Source organism: Bos indicus, chromosome 12, assembly GCF_029378745.1.
Source record: "Bos indicus isolate NIAB-ARS_2022 breed Sahiwal x Tharparkar chromosome 12, NIAB-ARS_B.indTharparkar_mat_pri_1.0, whole genome shotgun sequence".
In the NCBI taxonomy this organism is placed as follows: domain Eukaryota; kingdom Metazoa; phylum Chordata; class Mammalia; order Artiodactyla; family Bovidae; genus Bos; species Bos indicus.
Genome location: NC_091771.1, coordinates 29,960,195 through 29,981,180, shown reverse-complemented (window position 1 = coordinate 29,981,180; position 20,986 = coordinate 29,960,195). Strand labels below are relative to the sequence as shown.

Sequence of the window (20,986 nt, the reverse complement as noted above, 5' to 3'; positions counted from 1 at the left end):
TGCTGGGACCTTCGGAAATTCTAATGATGAAAGGCAGAGTCCGGCTCCCACTTCCCCTTCCTGCACAGTGCGGGCTTGGGGTGCCAGGGAGCTGAGCGGTCCTGCTAGGAACCCGAAACAACCATGGACCAAGAAGCCGTGGGCAATATCGTCCTGCTGGCCATTGTTACCCTCATCAGTGTGGTCCAGAATGGTAAGGGAGGCCCCTCCCTTGGGGTCTGCTTGGTGTCTCAGTGTTTGAGAGTCAGGCTTACACACTTGTATGTTTGTGTGTGTATATGTGTGTACATTTTTTTCTTATCTGTATTTGTGTCTTTATTTGACTGTACAGGGATGCGTGGACTTCTGTGTGAACTGGGAGTTTTCCTTCTCCCCATCTTTCTTTTGCTTTAATGGGGATGATTAATCACGTCTGTAGAGCTGGAGCAGCAAGTTGGTTGTATAGAAACTATCACTGAAGTGTTTGCAATCAGCAGTTTAACTATTAATTACTGTGGCCAGTTGGAGGGCAGGAAGCCTGAAAGCGACAATCAGATATATGTTCACCCAGATACAGGGTTATACCCCATGCAGCGGGCTGACTTCAGCACAGTAGGAGTTACCTGTTATCTGTACGCTAAAAAAAAATAAATCTGGCCAGTGTGAGGGGGGACTTCACTTTTTCATTATTTTACCTCTGTATTGCTTTTTTATTTCTTTTGATGAAATATGTTCTTTGCAATACTTCCTTTTCTTTAGCAATGTGTGATTTTTGAAGCATTCTTTGGTAGACATCATGTACTTACATAGGGGAGAGAGGGTCAGAAGGATTTCCTTGTTTGAGGGTTGCCTTTCCATTAACCCTGTGCTGTGCTTTCGCTCAGTCGTGTCTGACTCTCTGCGACCCCATAGACTGTAGCCCACCAGGCTGCTCTGTCCATGGGATTCTCCAGGCAAGAACACTGAAGTGGATTGCCATGCCCTCTTCCAGGGATCGAAACCAGTTCTCCTGCATTAAAGGCGGATTCTTTACCATCTGAGCCACCAGGGAAGCCTAAGAGTACTGGAGTGGGTAGATTATCCCTTCTCCAGGGGATTTCCATTAACCCTGGTGTCACTTAACCCAAGCAAGGGACCTAGAACTGAGAAAGGCAGGACAGGGAGGAATTTCTCTTTAAATTCCTAAGTTAGGACTGTCTCAGACTCTTTTTATCAGCATGGCTGGTATCTTTGGGATTTACAGTTTATGAAGACAGAGAAAAAAAGGGGAAGACTTACTCTGTAACTTAACGGTAATTTCTGAGTGTTCATATACTGTTGCTGCTAAGTCACTTCAGTCGTGTCCAACTCTGTGCGACCCCATAGACGGCAGCCCACCAGGCTCCGCCATCCCTGGGATTCTCCAGACAAGAACACTGGAGTGTGTTGCCATTTGGAAATGTGGGTATTCATTCAATTTGGGATATCCTGATATTTTCCCCCAGCTTGAGTGTGGCCTTAGGTTGGTGGTGAGCCTTCTGGGCACAGAGTGAGGCTCCCCATGGCCTCCCGGCGCCAGAGAGACCAACTTTGCATACTCCAAGTCTGTTTCCTCTGTGGAACAATACTTGGCAGCTTTCTGACCTGAACATTTTCATAGTAAGTGTCACACAACAGAGCTGCAGCTCTGATAGGGCACGAGTGGCTCTGGGTGAGGCTGCCATGTCCCCAAGCCACTGCTGTTTCATGCGGGTGCCATGCTGGGGCTCTCTTAGTCTCTGTAAATCTCCAAAGGATCATTCATTCAACCTGCATACTCCCAACGGGGACTCTGCCTGGTCTAGGAAGGGTCCCGCATCCATGGGGATGCAGCAGCAAACAGGGAAACCAGGTTTCTGCCCCCAGGAAGTGGGAGGGTAGCAGGAGAAGATGGGTGGCAGGAAGCAGGAAGCCTGCTGTGAAACCTCGAGTCCCTGTAGGGCAGTTGCATGGGTGCTGGTCGTTCGGGTGCCCCCTCCGGCCCTCCCTGATAGCCGTCAAGATCGGTGACAGGGGACGGGAGCCAGGGTCCCCTCAGCCGCCCATGCAGAGGTTTGCATCCACCCTGAGCTTCTGGCCCCCGGTCCAGAGCTGAGTAGAGGGACGCCGTGTGGTTCTCCCCGTGAGAACAGAGTCTCTATCCCTCCCCCGAGATGCCCCGGGACCTGGCCCTGGAGTGTCTGATGAGTCCTGGGCTCTTCTGTAGAAGCGCAGGGAACCCTGAGCAGACTTGAGGTGATGAGGTTTCTAATCATTTTTGGCAGATGAGATTAGGTCGTGGGGAGGAGAGAGGACAGATGGCCACATGTTTGAGCTCTAACCACAGTCTTTCGGCTGGTCATCTTGGATAGGTGACAACGGGACCCGATGGCCTTGTGATATGGTCCCGTGAGCTGATGACGCTTCCTGGGGGGAGGGAGTCGAGAGTGAACCAGCTCTTGCTTTGGGCTGGAGACTTTTCATCCTGGACACATTGTTGATTGGGCTTGTTTGTGGCAGTGTGGACAGCATGGCGCCCATGTCACAGCCTCTGTTCCTCCCCATCCCCGGCCCTGTGACCAGCAAGGGCACTGTGTGGACAGAGTGATTTTGCAAAGGTTGGGGCAGTTTTGAAGCCACAGAAGGAGTCCTTGGCGCCCTTCAGAGGCTCAGGATCAGTCTCTGAGGTACAGATCAAGGCTTGCTGGTCATGCTGAGACCACCTTTTAACTCTGTTCAATGTGCTGGTGCAGGGGAACGAGAGAAATTCAAGTGACTCGGGAGATAACACCTCTACTTGTTTTAACCTTGAGCTTTTAGGCAAGCACAAAGGTCCAACCAAGGTCTAGAACCTCTCTTTGCAATTCTAATTAACCTCGAGGTTGCAGTCAAAAGTCTACCTACCGTATTAAGTGCAGAAAATATGCAAAAACTCTGCCCCCACCCCAGTTACATTTGAAACCCTTCCTGTTAGCTTTAGGAATGATTTACATGCTGTTGCCAGGCACTGTGTACTTCGGGTTTGTCCCAAGACAAGGAGTTTCAGCCCCTGCGTCTGTGACAGTATGAGGGTGAGGGGGGCGCGCTCTGGCTCCCAGTTCCCAAGGGGAAAGGCAGAGCCCACCGGCCCAGTGAACTTCCTCCTCTGCCTCCCAAACGCTCAGGAGTCATCAAGATGGTTGAACCCAAGGCCCCCTCCCAGCTTGATCCAGCATAATGCACGTTTGGGAACGCAGACCACATTTAAAGTTTGAGCGACCTGGACCACAAGTACCAAAGCCTGGTTTCCCAGGTCGTGTAGACAGGTGCATTTCCTCTGCGTAGCATCCAGAGGGCCTCCCACTTCTCAGCCAGGGTGCCAGCAGCTTTGACATGAAGCAAACCTGGGAAACATGGCTTTGGAGAAGATGATTCCCACGGGAAGCCAAACTAATTAGGATGGAGGGGAAGAGAGTGAGCTGAGGGGAGGGACCCAGGGCCTTGTACTTGGAGACCTTGTGAATAGTGACAGCAGAAGTCTAGACCGCATCCTCAACAGCCCCTGCTGAACACTCCCAGGACGGAGAGCTCACAACACACTGGGCCCACTCTTCCCGTAGTCAAGTGTGTTGAGAATTTGCTTTGTGTCATGTATGGTGCTTCCTGCTGGTCATAACATGATCTCATTGAATCCTCGCACCCTATGAAATATTTTACTATTATTACTCTTATTTCACAGAATAGCTAAGTGGAGCTTAGAGAGCTTAGAGAGTTAGTTGGAGATTCCAGAGTCAGTAGTGGTGAAACTGGGATTCAAAGCTACTTCAAAACGTGGAAGTTTACACAATGTGTGTTGTCTTGGATTCACTCATTCAAACACTCACTGCTCAGGAAGTTCTCTGTTACATTGAACTGAAGCCTGATGCCCTCTAATTTCTATCCACTGGTGCGTCTGTTCTTTGGAAAAGCTTAGACTGTGTCTGCAGCTTCTGTGTTTCCAAAGTCACCTGTAATATCCCTGATTCAACATATCATTTCTCAGCCGACTTGGTTTCCAGAGTCCCTAGTCATCAGATTACTCCTTCCCACCCCACCCACCACCAACTTGCCATCTTCTTTCTAAGATGCAGGTGGGTGTTTTTCATGCAAGAAATCTGTTCCCGAAATCCAGACACCAGTTCTGTTCAAATGATGGAGGTGTGAGCTATTCTTGTGTCTCACAGGGCTGACTCATACTAAATGAAAATCTCAGAATCTTTTTCTGTGATCCTGAGAAAGTTATTCACCTTCTCTGACCTGCAGTTTCCTCAACAGAGAGGTGGGGTTCTAATCCTGTCCACGTGTGGTGGCTGAAGGTGTTGCCTGAGATGATCCTTGAGTCGCTGGCAGAGGCCAGCATGAGGTAGTTTCTTGGTGACCGTTTGCAGCCTTCTCCCTCTGGTCTCTCTCCGTCCCTCTGGTTTGGCCTGATGTTAGCAGCCAGCCAAGAGCAGTGTGTGAATGCTCTCTGTAAGCATAGTTTCTGTAACATGGTCAAGGATATGGAGTATGGAGTGTCAGTATTTGGAGGAGTGGACAACTCTTTCAAGTTTAGCTTGGAAGGAAAGAGAGGTAGACCCTAGTGGGGGTTCAGGAGAAAGGCAGGCTTGTTTTTGTTTTGTTTTGAGGTTAGGAGAGATTTGAGCATGTTTCAAGGGTAAAGATTAGGAGAAAAACAGAGACCGAAGATTTACAAAGTAGGGCAAACATCGATGAAGCAAGACCCCGAGAGGCTGGCCAAAGCATGGTCAAGGTCGCAGGTGGAGGACTAAGACTTAAAAAAGAGGAAGGAGCTGTTCTTGGGCAAGGAGAGGAAGAAGAGAGACAGGCTGAGAGAAGGAGGGCCCTGCCGTGCAGCTGGTTGCAGAAGTAACCTTGGACTTTCTTAATACTGTCCCTGCTTATGTGTTCAGAGGCACGAGCATCACCTTGGGTTCTGGAAAGACAGTGATCAGAATTTCCACTGTATTCTCTGGGGAGAAGAGACAGCCAGAGCAGACAGTTGGCTACTCAGACCCCACATTGCTGATGGAGTCCCTGCAGTGAGCTTCCATGTGATAATAAGAGGATGAACACACTCTCGCATGCCCAGCTGGACTCGAGTCCCAGCAGCCCCCTGCTCCCCAGTGGAGGGACGGAGAAGGTTATTTAACCTCTCTGAGCCACAGTGCCCTTGTCAACAGCATGGAGATGTGCTTCACAGAGCATGGGTCCGGCGTCCACTGGAGTGCCATAATGAAGCCAGCCCTGCAGCTCTGCCCGGTGTGGGCACAGCCCTAGGGGAGGAATGTGCTTTCACCAAAAAGCAAATCACGGAGGCTTTTATCCACGGACACAATGGATGAGGCATCCTTTTCAGGTCTTTTCGAGGAGGCTAATGTGAAGCTGATAAAAAGAAATCCTGTGAGTGAGATACCTGACTGGCACCCTTTTTCCTTTTTTCACTCTTGAAATAGGAGGAAAGGAATAAAATAGGAGGGATGGGAGAGAGAGAAAGAGAAAGGGGGAAAGAGCGAGAGGGAAGGAGAGACTGTGTTCCCCCCCTCCCCATCATCCAGCCTGTAGACAAGACAGACTCTGTCTCCCCAGCATCTCTGCATCCCACAGCCATCACCCTCACCAGCTCCCTGCTGTCTTTCCCCCTGTCCTGGGTCTCACCCCTGTACGCCCTCACCACGCTAAGACAGAGTGGCTTTCTGGCAAAGTCATTCATCAGCTTACACCTGTCTGTAACTCCATGTTTCCTCAAGATGGCAATAAATTCAGAAGTTCTTAATGTGGCTCTCCTCAAGGTCATGGTCACGCTGCTGGTCTGAGGGCTACATCCCTGCCACCATCTGCTCAGCCTTGGCTCACTTACCACTTTTTCCTTGAGGCTCCTCCTGGCCACCCTGACCAGCACCCCCGGAGGCCCCTGCCCTGCTCCGCCTTCGCTTTTGTCCACAGCTCGGCACACCGTGTGATTTTAATTCTTGCATATTGTTTACTGTGTATGGTCTGTCTCCTCTCCTTGTATCCTCGCTGGAACATAAGCTCCTGAGGCCAAGGCTCTGTGTGTGTGTTTTGTTCTCTGATACAAGCTGAGTGTCTGGCACACGGCGAGTGATAACAGAGAAATGGCATTGAAAGAGCAATTCACTGCCTGCCTCTCTTCGGCCTCATTTGTAATTCTGCTTCTGCTAAGTCGCTTCAGTCGTGTCCGACTCTGTGCGACCCCATAGACAGCAGCCCACTAGGCTCCTCTGTCCCTGGGATTCTCCAGACAAGAACACTGGAGTGGGTTGCCATCTCCTTCTCCAATGCATGAAAGTGAAAAGTGAGAGTGAAATTGCTCAGTCGTGCCCGACTCTTAGCAACCCCATGGACTGCAGCCTACCAGGCTCCTCCGTCCATGGGATTTTCCAGGCAAAAGTACTGGAGTGGGTTGCCATTACCTTCTCCAATTCTACCAGGTTAATACTCCCCATTACCACCCCCCACCCACCATCTCCCAGTCAACTGGATGTACTAACCCCAGAGGGTCTTGCTGCTGGACCTCTGCGTATTCCATTCCGATAGAGTGAAGTGGTCTTCTCAGCTATCTCCGGCCCCCTCCATCTGCTTGTCCTTCAGGTTTTATCTTACACGTCACTCCCTCTAGGAGTCCTTCTGTAACCCAAACACTGAATTTTTACCCCTCTTTGACCCTCGATGGCTCCAAGTTCTCAGTCTCAGCACGCGTCTCTCTGTAGGCCTTTCTTTACTTGGTTGTCTATTTCTTCTGGTGGTAGCCTCCTTGAAAGTTGGGGGTGTGTCTTGCTCACAATTGCCTCACCAATACCAAATGTAGCAGTTAGTTGAGAGTAGCTGCTGAATCGGAGAAGGCAATGGCACCCCACTCTAGTACTCTTGCCTGGAAAATCCCATGGGCGGAGGAGCCTGGTAGGCTGCAGTCCACGGGGTCTCTAGGAGTCAGACACGATTGAGTGACTTCACTTTGACTTTTCACTTTCATGCACTGGAGAAGGAAATGGCAACCCACTCCAGTGTTCATGCCTGGAGAATCCCAGGGACAGGGGAGCCTGGTGGGCTGCCGTCTCTGGGGTCACACAAGAGTCGGACATGACTGCAGCGACTTAGTGGCAGCAGTAGCTGCTGAATACCTTTGTGCTCAGTGACATTTGATGGAGGACAATTAGGGCTGTTTAGAGGTTGAGAGAAGGAAACATTTAATGTTCCAGGAAAAATATTAAGATACCAGGCTCGGGATACATTCTCATTATAAATCCAAACCTTTCCTTCTGGCAGGGTTCTTTGCCCATAAGGTGGAGCACGAAAGCAAGACCCACAATGGGCGGAGCTTCCAGAGGACTGGGACGCTGGCCTTTGAGCGGGTCTACACTGCCAAGTGAGTCCAAACTCTGACACTGCTCTTTGACCCAGAGTGGGCCTGGGACAACCTTCTGGAGGCTGGGGTGTGGCAGGGGTTGGGGGTAGGTTCCAGGGAAGCTTGAACTTCACCTGGGAGACTTTGGGGGTACTTTTCATCATCTTAGCAGGTGCTGGTGTCTGAAGAGAGGAAGCAGAGGTGTTGGGGGTGGGGGAGTAGACCTACAGCTCCTGCCTGGTCAGGAAACCTCTCAGCCAGTCATTCAGTCACGGAGTTGACCAATTTCCTGGGGGGTTAGTCCTGAGGTGCCACCGTGCAAACCAGCCATTACTCACCAGCTGGCATCAGAAGCAACAGGCAGGACTGGCAGGCAGCTGCCTGCTGCCCCACGGACACTTAAGCCTGGTCTCCTGGAGCGACCAGGACAGAGAGCATGAGGGGACTATGTACTTGCTTTTATATCTCTCCTTCTTTACTTCTGCAGGGAAAAGTTGCTAGAAAACACCTGAACAACTCCGGGAAGGAGGAGGGATGCTATTTGGGATGCAAATCTGAACGGTGTTATTCAAATACTCATTTTTCCTCTCTGTCAAATGCATTTAGACAAAGGGTTAGGCATCAGCCTGTGGTGGGCTTTTCCATGCCTGTGACTGGAGGCTTGTTAGGAAGGGCAGCTGTAGCCCCAAGCCGCCAGGGAGCTGGCCTTCAGTCTCGGCTTGGAGGTGACTTTGATATTCCCCAGACAGCCTTCTAAAACGGGGCTTAACTTCACAGCTGCAGTCATCTTCCACAGTGATTTTGGTGCTCAAGAAAATACAATCTGCCACTATTCCCACTTTTTCCCCATCTATTTGCCATGAAGTGATGGAACCAGATGCCATGATTTTTGGTTTTTTGAATATTAAACTTTAAGCCAACTTTTTCACTCTCCTCTTTCACCCTAATCAAGAGGCTCTTATTCACTCAGTGCTTCACCCCAAATGGTAGATCTTTAAGGGGCTCCTGTCCTTTGGAATTATTACTGTGTTCATAAGCAGTGGAAGTTCTGGGTGTCCAGAGTACCTAGTGAGTCAGCAGGCTTTGTTGGTTCCCCCACGCCCATATCCCAGGACAGGATACATTGGTTTCTTATCTTTTCTACTTGTCAACTTCTCCAGTAAAGAATTTGTGACCATCAGAAAGACATGAAGGCCCCTGTGGCCAGGGACACAGCCCAGCCTCCCTGGGGGCTCTGTAAGGGACAGACCAAAGGCTGGTCATTCTAGGGTTCTCAGTGGTACCAACTGAATCGCAAGCCCCTATCAATTTGAAGGTTGATATTTAGGAGAAAAATCATGAGACGCACATCAAGAAGCTGCCAGAGAAAGATTCTAAGAAAGGAATTTGGATAAAAGGCCAAATGTATTTTGAAGATTACATTTTTTTAATACCTTTTTGGCTGCACTGCACAGCATGTGGGATCTTAGTTCCCTGACCAGGGGTTGAATCTGCAACCCTTGTATTGGAAGCGCAGAGTTTTAACCACTGACCTGCCAGGTAAGTCTGAAGAAAATTGCATCTTTGAGTTTACTTCTGTAGTTTGAATTACCTTAGACCACTGGTTCTCAAACTTGAGTGTGCGTCAGAATCACCTGGAGAGCTCTTTAAAATCTTACTGGGCAGCCCCCAGAATTTTTAATTCTGTAGGTCCAAGGAAGGCATTAACATTTACATTTTTAAGAAGGTCCCTGGTGATTCTGATACAGCTGATCCAGGGACCACACCTTGAGAACCAGTACATTAGACCATCGACTGTTGGAGCTTAAGTGGATCTCAGAGTTATTCATTATTCGTCTCTTGGTTTTACTAGTAAGGAATCCAAGTCCAGAGAAATTGCTTTGCCAATGACGAACAGCTGGTTAATGTCAGGTTGGGGACCAGTCCTCATCCTGTGCCCCTCCCGCTTTGTTGCATCGCCCTTTCCCTGTTCATCCTTCTGGGTCTTGTTATGCTGTGTCTCCATGGATGTCTGGAGAGATTGTCCTGATCTCAACTGAAGCTTTTCAAGAGCACACTCACTATTTAATTGAGTGCAGGCATACCTCGTTTTATCATACTTCACAGATACTGTGTTTTTCACCAGCTGAAAATTTGTGGCAGCCCTACATCGTCAGATGATGGATAGCATTTTTTAGCAATAAAATATTTGTCATTAAGACATGTACCTTGTGTTTTAGAGATCATGCTATGGCGCACTTAATGGGCTGCAGTGTAGCATAAACGTAACTTTTATGTGCACTGGGAAACCAGAACATTCCTGTGAGTTGTGTTACTGCGGTGTTTGCTTCGTTGTGGTGGTCCGGAGCTCAACCCATGCTATCTCCAAGGTGTGCCTGTAGGGTTGAAGAGGTAACAGTCCTGGTTTTAGAGTCGTATTAAGTCCTGGCTTTGCTACTCTGTAGCTGGGTGACCCTGGGTAAGTTATCTTCAGCTTCTCCAAGATTCAGTTTCTCATCTGACACATGAGAACATTGTGGTAGGCAGAAGAATGACCCCCAAAGATGTTCACATCCTGATCCCAGGAACACGTGAATAGGTTATGTTACATGGCAAGGGGAGTTAAGGTTGCTAAGTAGTTGAGTTTAAATAAAGAGACTATTCGGGGTTATCTGGGTGGAACCAATGTCATTGCAAAGGTCCTTCAGAAGTTCAAGAAGAAGGCAGAAGAGCTGGGGTTGCAAAGATGTAATCAACCATGGCTGGCTTTCAGGTTGGATGGGGCGCTGAGCTAAGGAACACAGGTGGCCTCTAGAAGTTGGGAAAGGCAAAGAGACAGAAGCAGTGCATCTCCAGAAGGGATGTAGCAATGCTGACATCTTCATTTTGGTCCATCGAGACTGACTTCAGACTTCTGACCTTCAGATAATACATTTGTCCTAACCCTCTGAGTTTGTGGCTACTTGTCTCAGAAGCCACAGGAAACCGTGCAGTTACTGCATGTACTGGCAGGATTGCCGTGAGCGTAAAGGAGACCAGGGGTGTCAGACCCTGGCGCAGGGGCCAGGGCTGCGCCCTGACAAAGCCATCAGCAGGATAACTCCCTGAGCACCACCTTTGCCGAATCCATCCTGGCTCCTGTAATGTGGGGGCTAACCTGTCCTTGCTCAGCTTGGCCCACGTGTCTCAGCTGACTTGTGTGTCTGACCTGAAGGTCTACTTGGAGGGGCCTACTTGGTCGGGTCCCTCTCTTGACCCCATCCTGACTGCCACCCAGCCCTGATGTCCGGGTCACTCACTTTTCAATTCTAAGAAGTGCTTTGGCATAGCCGGGAGCAGGACCCCTGCCAAGGAGAATCCATCAAGAAATGGCTTCACCGGGGAAGGGAGTAGATGGATTCCAAGCTTGTGTCTGCTCTACCTGCTGTCTGTTTCTGGAGGTGAGAGGAATTATGAATGGAGTCCATGCCTTGTGAGACGTGAGCGCGTGTGTGCCAAGTCACCTGTCGTGTCTGACTGTGTGACCCTATATGAACTACAGCCTGCCAGGCTCTTCTGTCCATGTCTGCTAGGCTCCAGGCAAGAATACCAGAGTGGGTTGCCATGCCCTCCTGCCGGGGATCTTCCTGACCCAGGGATTGAATCCGCATCTCTTATGTCTCTTGCATGGTAGGCGGGTTCTTTACCACTAGGGCCACCTGGGAAGCCTGCCTTGCAAGACAGTGATTATTATTTGGGGTTTCAGGTAATTTTCAGACTAAACTGCGTCCTCTGATTTTTTCCCCTTGTTTATTTATTCTGCAGCCAGAACTGTGTGGATGCCTACCCCACCTTCCTCGTCATGCTCTGGAGCGCCGGGCTTCTCTGCAGCCAAGGTAACCTGGGCTTTTCTCCTTGTGTGTGCTCGCTCCAAAATGTGTGTCACCAAGAGGTGCGAGTGCAGGCATTTTTGTTGAAAAGACTTTGTCTGCCCTCCAGCTCCAGTCTGCAAAGCTCTGGAGAGGTGAGACCCTCTGGAGGTTGTGAGCCAGCAGGCGGGGTGCCGGCGCGGGGCCCGGCGGCAATGCATCGCTAATGCTGGCTCCCCGGTGGCTGGTTGAGAGCGGCTGCGCTGACAAGGGTGGTTTCAGGCTAAATGTGACTCAGAAGCCTTAAGCAGCATGAGCTCAGACACAAGGGCATTCTGAATGAGAGCGTGAGGTGTCTGTTCTGGGCAACCGTCATCTGGCTGACTGCTCATTGCCTTCTGCATGGTGCTCCTCCTTCCGGCATGGGTCGAGGTCTCCAGCCTCCCTGGTCTCCAGCAGCCCACAGTCTTGACTTCAGCAAGTTGGATTCCCAGAACTGATTTAAAATTAAGTGGAAACCGAGTGGTATTTTTGGTCCCCTTTGGAGACTGGCCTTGTGTCTGCTGAAGGTCTGGTATGACCTGGCCGGCTTCCACGCTGTGGCCCAGCCGTGCGAGAGAAAAGGCTGCCAGTGTCCTGTGAGAGATGATTTCATCCTTATTGTGGTCACTCACGCAATAAAGTAGGTAAAGTGGACACTGTTGCCCCCTGTTGTTACTTTTGAGGACCCTTTGATTCAGGGAGATAAGTGATTTATTCAAGGTTGCTCAGCTGGTGGGTAACCAGCTGGGACGGACTCCCAGGGGTTTCAGGATAAATCCTGAGTTTTTCACATGTGTCCTCTTACTTTATTCATTTCCATAAAAATATACACTGAACACCTACTATGTGCTAAGCCCTGTTCCCTGGATACACAGCAGTAAATAAGACAGAGATAGTGGCGAAGCACACAGCAGATGGACCACAGAAAATAAATGAATGGATAAGTTCGTTGCCAAGAGTGAGACACGCCATGAAGGAAGAGAATCAGGTGCAATGAGAGAGGAGAGAGGTGAAGGCTGGGAGCATAAACCACTTCAGGAGCACGACGTGATCCATAAGGCTGTCAGGAAACGTGTCTTAATCTCCCACTTTCTATCCTCAGTTAAATAAGAAACATGTCTGGCATCACCTGGAAAATGAAGCCAAACTACACTTAGAGTAGGAGTTATGATTCCTTTTATGTCTTCTTAGATGATACTTGATAGAGATGAATCTGGAGTTATTCTGGTTGGATAAAGGGAGTTGAAAAAGGTTTCAGGGCCTGGAAGTAAGCATTTTCTGCCAAAACAAGTGTTGGCATTGCCAGGAGAAGAACGATCAGTCACTCCTGTTCGGTGTAATAGTCATTTCCTATAAATATGGTAGATTAGATAATTTTTCAGATGAAAGGAACACCAGCCTAAACCCACCACATTACAGAGAAGGAGCCCAAACTTCAGGGGAACCTGCTCAAACCCAAGAATTTTAGGGCCTGGTTTTGAACGCACGACATTCCTCCTGGTGTTTCAAGCAGCTCAGGTCCATGCCAGGGGCAGGCACCGACCCCCAAATACGGGCAGTGAGTTCAGTCACTTTGCACCCTGATTTCTATCAGCTCATGTTCGGTTCAGTTCCTGGTGACAGAAAGGTGGGCCAATAAGTTAGCTCAGAGCCATCTGGAAGGGACCAACCAGGAAAATCCTTGTCCAAGACAGCTGTGAGTTGTCACAACTTTGGAACCATCAGAGAAGAGAGGATTGGAGACCCGAGTACCCAAAGTGCCTGGAGTGCTACCTGACACATAAGTGCTCAGTTAATGCGCTTTATTTGGTATTTGAATAACGCTGGGGAGGAGGGGGGGCGTACTTTTGTTTCACCCTCATAGTAATTCCTGATAGGTAGGAAAAGTGTAATCAGCCCTTTGTCAAATGTATTAATAGAATGAGTTAAGCATTAGCTCCTGATTGTAACAGTCCTGGTGGGGCTGGGTTATCAACTCTTGGCTCCAAGCGCTCAGGACTCCATGGGGCTGTTTAACTTGTGTGTATTCCTCACAGTGTTGGAATGCAAAGGGCATTTCTTTCCCTGGAGATCTTTCCTAAACCGTAGCAATTGTTCAGAAAACGTTGAGCATCAGGATTCCCAGAGATCCACAGGTGAAGGGTGTACTTTGTAAGGACCAGCTTCAGGGCAGGGCTCGGGAGCAAGTCTAGCTTTCCTCCTACACACACACACATGTACGCGCACCTACCAGCTGACAATCTTACACAAGTCCCTTGACGGCTGGAATCCATGTTTCCACATCTGGAAATAGAAAAGACCATACCAAGACTTCCCTGGTGGTTCAGTGGCTAAGGATGCGCCTGCCAGTGCAGGGGGCACAGGTTTGATCCCTGCTCCAGGAAGATCCAGCACACTGCAGGGCAAGTAAGACTGTGTGCCTCAATTCGTGCGCCTGAAACATGAGAAGCCACCACGATGAGAAGCCCATTCACTGCAACTAGAGAGGAATCCCCACTCGCTGTAACTAGAGAAAGTCCAGGTACAGCAAGGAAGACCCGGCACAGCCAAAAATACAATAAATACATAATAAAGTAAGTGATGGTACCAGTCATGTGAAAAGGATTCAGATTAGATGACGGGTATGAAAAGACTTTGTATGAAACGACACTGTGATGCCAACATGAGGTAGCGTGACTATTCTTAAGGCTCTCAGGATGCTTCCTGTCCCTGGCTCTTTGCTGAACTTCAGCCCTGACTGGCAGAAGCTGAGGCCTCTGCTCGATTTTGCGACCAACACTGATCACCTATTGGCTGTATTAGTACTGGGTTCACTTAGTACTTAGTTTTGGCGTCTAGGACGCTAACACGGGTGTTGTCCTTTCTCCTCTTAGTTCCTGCTGCCTTTGCTGGGCTGATGTACCTGTTCGTGAGGCAGAAGTACTTTGTCGGCTACCTCGGGGAGAGAACTCAGAGGTAGGCCGCTGGGACGGCGTAAGAACCACGGAGGGAGTGGCACTTTCCAGCCGGAAGAGTGGTCATTCAATATTCCGCTGACCGGGAGGGACCACGAGGGGTTGGAAGGGGAGGGCGACTTCAATCCCTCATCCTTTTTCCTCCCTGAACTTTGCTGGTTCTGGAAATACAGCTAGGGGCCTTGACTAGTTTTTCCATTAAAAAAAAAAAATTCCTCCACGTGGTGCTGGGCTCCCAAAGGATGCTTTAAAAGCATGCCTTGCAAAACCACAGCCTCTACTCCCACCCTGCCACATCTGGGACTTGAATTACATCCCCCTGTCTGGCTTCCCAAAGCCTGCTGCGAGTGAAGCACGCCATTGTTTGCTTAGGGGAAGGAGAACTAAAGCTTGCACCTGGTGATAAGTTCTCTTGAGTAACAGACATCAGGGACCTGCGGAAAGAACGTTGAGAAGGTCAGACACGTCTGCCGGTGGCGGACAGAGGCAGTGTAGGCGACGACTGTCCTCTCCTTAGACCTGGGTTGGGAAAGCTGGGTTTTAGTAAAGTAAATGATGATACTTAGAGAAGAAAGTTTCGAGTTACAGTTTGCCACCAGTTCTGGAGCAATCAGAATCGCCGATGGGTTCCAAGGGTGGGGAAGATGCTGCCAGGGCTGCTGCCCGCGTGCTGGCCCCAGCGCCCACCCAACTATTCCACTTCTTGTCCCTCTCCATGTCTCACAATAGCGCCCTCCCCCCACCCCTGTTTGATTCCTGGATTGGGAAGATCTGCTGGAGAAGGGATAGGCTACCCAGATTCTTGGGCTTCCCTTGTGGCTCAGCTGGTGAAGAATCTGCCTGCAGTGTGGGAGACCTGGGTTCAATCTCTGGGTTGGGAAGATCCCCTGGAGAAGGGAAAGGCTACCCACTCCAGTATTCTTGCCTGGAGAATCCCACGGACAGAGGAGCCTGGTGGGCTGCATTCCATGGGTTGAGAAGAGTCAGACACAACTGAGCAACTTCACTTTTACTTTGTGGTGGATAAGGCCGCCCAGTTCAGAGAGCCTCCTCCTTCACTTGATCTTAGCCAAAAGGCCGAGAAGTGATCAGAGAGCCCTCTTCAGCGGCAACAAAGGCAGTGACATCCCTGGAGAAGATGTCTGGGAAGAGTTAAAGACCCAGAGAAGCGCCTCCTTGAGGGCGCTACACCTCGAGTCCTTAGAAACATCCTGCCCAGACCAAGAACACCACTATTTCATCGGGAGGCACTCCTGTTTCATCCTTCACCGCAGATTTATCTTGAACAGGTTCTGAAATAGCTTCACAAATCACTTCCCCTCCTTTCTGTAATGAACATATGGTGGCCTCATTCATGTGATAAATCTGACTCACTACAATATTTGACTTTTAACAATTTAATTTCTCTGAAGCCTCTATTCTCTGGCTTAAAAAAAAATAGACTCCTTTACTCTCTTTCCACTTCTTTACCAACATTAGCAGGTAATTCTCGTATTTGTCTTTGAGGCTGCAAGAACAAAGTGCTCCATGCAGACCAGGGTGTTTAAATAACAGATATGTCTTTTCTTATCGTTCTGGAGACTGGCAGCCCAAAATCAAGACAATGGCAGGGTTGTTCTTTCCTGAGGTCTCTCTCCTTGGCTCGTACTTGGCCGTCTTCTCCCTATGTCCTCAAGGGTCTTCCCACTGTGTGTGTCTATGTCGTAACCTTCTCTGTAAAACATTTTTTAAAAGGTATTATTTATTTTTGGCTGTGCTGAGTCTTTGTTGCTTCACGGGTTTTTCTCTAGGTGGGAGCAGGGGTTACTCTCTAGCTGTGGTGCGTGGGCTTCTCATTGCGGTGACTTTTCTTATTCTGGAGCTCAGTTCAGCTCTAGGGTGTGTGGGCTTCAGTAGGTGCGGTGCTTGGGCTCAGTAGCTGTGGCTCCTGGGCTCTAGAGCACGGGCTTGAATAGCTGTGACACATAGGGTTAGTTACTCCACAGCATGTGGCATCTTCCCAGATCAGGGATCAAACCCATGTCCCCTGCACTTGCAGGTGGATTCTTTACCACTGAGCTACCAGGGAAACCCTGCTAACCTTCTCTTTAAAAAAATTATAAAATCACTTTTATTGGCTTCGTGAGATCCCAGCTCGCCTGACCAGGGATCAAACTTGCACCCCCTGCATTGAAAGCACGAAGTCTTTTTTTTTTTTTTTCTGTTATTTTTTTTTTTATTTTAATTGGAGGCTAATTACTTTACAATATTGTGGTGGTTTTTGCTATACATTGATATGAATCGGCCATGGGTGTACATGTGTTCCCCGTCCTGAACCCCTCTCCCACCACCCTCCCCATCCCATCTCTCTGGGTCATCCCAGTGTACCAGCCCTGACCATCCTGTCTCATGCATTGAACCTAGACTGGTGATCTATTTCACATATGATAATATACATGTTTCAATGCTATTCTCTCAAATCATCCTACCCTTGCCTTCTCCCACAGAGTCCAAAAGTCTATTCTTTGCATCTGTGTCTCTTTTGCTGTCTCGCATATAGGGTCATCAAATTACCATCTTTCTAAATTCCATATATATGTGTTAATACCCTGTATTGGTGTTTTTCTTTCTGACTTACTTCACTCTGTATAATGGGCTCCAGTTTCATCCACCTCATTAGAACTGATTCAAATGTGTTCTTTTTAATGGCTGAGTAATACTCCATTGTGTATATGTACCACAGCTTTCTTATCCATTCATCTGCTGATGGACATCTAGGTTGCTTCCATATCCTGGCTATTAGAAACAGTGCTGTGATGAACATTGGGGTACATGTGTCTCTTTCAATTCTGGTTTCCTTGGTGTGTATGCTCAGCAGTGGGATTGCTGGTTCATAAGGCAGTTCTATTTCCAGTTTTTTAAGGAATCTCCACACTGTTCTCCATAGTGGCTGTACTAGTTTGTATTCCCACCAACAGTGTAAGAAGGTTCCCTTTTCTCCACACCCTCTCCAGCATTTATTGTTTGTAGACTTTTTGATAACAGCCATTCTGACCAGCGTGAGATGGTACCTCATTGTGGTTTTGATTTGCATTTCTCTGATAATGAGTGATGTTGAGCATCTTTTCATGTATTTGCTAATCATCTGTATGTCTTCTTTGGAGAAATGTCTTCTAGTGCTTTGGCCCATTTTTTGATTGGGTCGCTTATTTTTCTGGAACTGAGCTACAGGAGTTGCTTATATATTTTTGAAATTAATTCTTTGTCAGTTGCTTCATTTGCTATTATTTTCTCCCATTCTGAAGGCTGTCTTTTCACCTTGCTTCGAGTTTCCTTCATTGGAAAGCATGGAGTCTTAACCACTAGACCACCAGAGAAGTCCCTGACCTTCTCTTTTTATAAGAACACTGGTTATAGTGAGTTAGGGTCTACCTAGTGTTCGCATTTTACCAGTATCACCTCTTTAAAGACCCTCTTTCTAAATGCAGTCATCTAAGGTACGGGTTTAGGCCTACACCATATGGATGTGGGGGCAGGGCACATACACAGTTCTGCTCAGAATGCTCTCTTGGGGACCACACTTTTTTCCCTAACAAAGAGCTAGAATGGGTCACTTCATGAGCAGGACTGTAAGCAGGAAACCAAGGAGAGAGGAACACACTGGCCAAGGAGCAGGGAGCTGTCAACTGGGGGTGCCTCTCAGATCCTGCTGTGCCTGCAAGTCCCAGGGGGAGCTTGTCCACAGTGTGGGTTCTGATCCAGTGGACCTGGGCATCTGCATTTCCAACAAGGTCCTGTGCTGCTGGTCCATGGAGCACTGTGAGGAGTGAGGAGGTTGATACTCAGCTGTGAAACTATTTTCAAACTCTTGACACAGGAAAACTAGGAGTTGCATCATGAACCTTTGGGATCCCTTTCAATAAGATAAAATTTCTAACATTGAACCTATGGATACCACATTGTACCCTCTAGATTATAGCAAGCAAGGGCCTGGCAGCCTTAAGGCCCCTGTTTAGATGAGTTGGCTGTTCTTGGGGAGCCCTCCTGAGTGCCAAGGAGTCCCCTTGCTGGGGTCTTTACTAACAGCCTCAGCAACTAACAGCCTTGGTGATCCAAGGGGCTTCCCTGGTGGCTCAGACAGTAAAGAATCCTCCTGCAAAACTGGGTTCAATCCCTGGTTCGGAAAGAATCCTCTGGAGAAGGGCATGGCACCCCACTCCAGTATTCTTGCCTGGTGAACTACAGTCCATCGGGTTGCAAAGAGTACAACACAACTGAGCAAGTAACACTTTCACTTTTCACTTGGTGTCCCACTTGGCTGAACTTTCAAAACATACCAGTGCTGCAGGAATTAACCATCCAGAGCCATCACAGAAGGATGCTACAGAGGAGGGGAACCAGGGCAGCTGCTGAACACAGCGGTGTGGTCACGTGTCACTGGAGAGATGCCCCCTGACCCCAGTGGGTGCTCTGTGCAAGCAGTGCAGGATTTAGAGCCTGTGAGAGAAGGAGACGAAATCATCCAGTACCAAAAAGTCTCCCTTCCTTGATTCACTTCATATGTAAGGGCTCGCCTTCCAGCCCTGGAGGCCAGCTCTCATTAGTGGGAACTTGAGTTATTCCCAGGCAGCCTCAGGAGACTGAGCCCTTGGATGCGAGAGCATCTCTTAGAATCCAACAGGCTTCTTGGTTCATGTATACCATCCCTTCCCACACAGAGGCACTGAAAATCCACATTACACACAGCTGCCAGCATGGCTCTTACAGGCACTCCTGAGAGGGTCTTCGTGAATCCATGGGTTCCTAACACCCGGTCAGAACCTCGGCTACCAGCGGAAGCCACCACCTTCACTCCATCCAGGAGCTGGCATTCCCAGGGCACAGAGAAACCAGAGAGCAGAGCCCTGATGGTGATGGGTTTAAGGCTCTTTTTGCTTGGTTCTGAACTAGATTCAATGACTAATACTAGCTAAGACACCCACTCTAGTGTTCTTGTCTGGAGAATCCCAGGGACCAGGGAGCCTGGTTGGCTGCCGTCTATGGAGTCGCACAGAGTTGAACACGACTGAAGCAACTTAGCAGCAGCAGCAGCAGCTAAGACATGTCCATCCTTCATATGAAGTAAATGGAGCATTCTTGAGTAAAAGGAGGTATCCTTTCACACACACACACACACACACACACACACACACACACACACAAGTCGCTCAGTCGTGTCTGACTCTTTACGACCCCATGGATTGTAGCCCACCAGGCTCCTCGGTCCATGGGATTTTCCAGGCATGAATACTGGAGTGGGTTGCCGTTTCCTTCTCCAGGTATCCTTTAAACCCCATGTATTTCAAAGCGATAATATTTTGTGTTAAATTGGCGTCACTTGTGCTCTTCTCCAATTTTCTCTCTCCTTCCTTTCCAGCACACCTGGTTACATATTTGGGAAACGCATTATCCTGTTCCTATTTGCCATGTCCCTCGCTGGGATACTCAACTATTTCTTCATCGCCCTTTTCGGAAGTGACTTTGAAAACTACATCAAGACCGTCACTACCACCATCTCCCCTCTCCTTCTCATCCCTTGAGTCTCTGCTGAATTCCGGGTGGGTGTGCTCAGCTAATCGATACCTAGAAGCCATTTAAAAGAGGCTGTAAATCTAATGACCTGCTGGGCTTTGCAGCTTGAGTGAACCTCGCTTTTCCTGGAAGAGGAAATTTTCACATCAGCCTCAGCCTCTGAACAAGGCCGAGGCCCCACATTTGCAAATTCAGATCCCTTCTGTGTGTTTCGTGACTTATCCTGCTTTCTGAAGACATTTTGTGACCCAGTTTATGTTTTCCTAAAATAAAATGCAGACATATGTTTGAGGCTGGTGGTTGAGTTTTGGGTGGGTATACTGCTACATTTGAATAACTAGGCGCTGTTTTCCTCAACCTTAATGATGATAATAAAAAATATGCTATCTACACACACACACACACACACACACACACTCCTGGAAGGTCACCAATGGTCAACTGTGAGTATCTCTGGGTGAAGAGATTTCGGATATGTTTTTTACTCTCTTATTTATATTTTTACATATTATTTGGAAAATTTTAAGGAGCAAATAAATACCACTAAACAAATGAATAAAACACAACTGAAGACTGCCTTTTCCAAGATGCCTTCCCTAACTCCAGATTGGTCTAATGTTGCCCCTGACCCTCCATAGCACCCTGTGCATGTCTCAATTGCAGCAAATTCACACCACAATGGCAAGCTGTTTCTTAGTCTGCACCACTGGCCCCCACTAAATCATCAGCTCTTGAATATTGTGCTGTGCTCAGTCTTTGGGGCCCCATGGACTGCAGCACGCCAGGCTTCACTGCCCTTCACTATCTACTGGGGTTTGCTCAAACTCATATCCATTGAGTTGGATGATGCCATCCAACCATCTCTTCCTCTCTCATGCCCTTCTCCTCTTTTTCTCAATCTTTCCCAGCATCAGGGTCTTTTCCAATGAGTCTGCTCTTTGCATCGGGTGGCTACAGACTTGGAGCTTCATCTTCAGCATCAGTCCTTCCATGAGGGGCCCCTCTCTGAATAGGAGGCAGTGTGGCATAGTGACCAGACTCTTCAGAGTTCCAGCCCTGGGCTGGACCCCTGCCCCCACATCCTCAGTCCTGAGCCTCAGCTTTTGCATGTGCTAAATTGGGGTAATAACAGTGCCAGACTTAGGAGGTGCTGTGAGGAATAATGAGATAAAGCAATTGATTATGTTTAGCACGTAGTAAGTGCTGAATACTATGATCTATTATTGTTATATTTATTATTGGAATGTTATTGT

General features: G+C 48.6%; 1 protein-coding gene across 1 annotated transcript; it reads left to right on the top strand.

The window, feature by feature from the left end:
- The first annotated feature begins 49 nt into the window (after window positions 1-49).
- ALOX5AP (arachidonate 5-lipoxygenase activating protein) lies at window positions 50-20,024 on the top strand. The gene is made up of 5 exons (XM_019971449.2): window positions 50-193; window positions 7,282-7,381; window positions 11,144-11,214; window positions 14,103-14,184; window positions 19,579-20,024. Exons 1-5 carry the CDS (start codon window positions 124-126, stop codon window positions 19,739-19,741), a joined length of 486 nt encoding a protein of 161 aa, XP_019827008.1. The 5' UTR covers window positions 50-123; the 3' UTR covers window positions 19,742-20,024.
- The last annotated feature ends 962 nt before the right edge of the window (window positions 20,025-20,986 follow it).

What these genes read in the sequence shown, in the direction of transcription:
- ALOX5AP (XM_019971449.2), top strand. Translation starts at nt 124, where the DNA reads ATGGACCAAGAAGCCGTGGGCAATATCGTCCTGCTGGCCATTGTTACC. An exon ending in GAGCGGGTCTACACTGCCAA is followed by an intron (nt 7,382 to 11,143) that starts GTGAGTCCAAAC and finishes TTTATTCTGCAG; the next exon opens with CCAGAACTGTGTGGATGCCT. An exon ending in CTCGGGGAGAGAACTCAGAG is followed by an intron (nt 14,185 to 19,578) that starts GTAGGCCGCTGG and finishes CTTCCTTTCCAG; the next exon opens with CACACCTGGTTACATATTTG.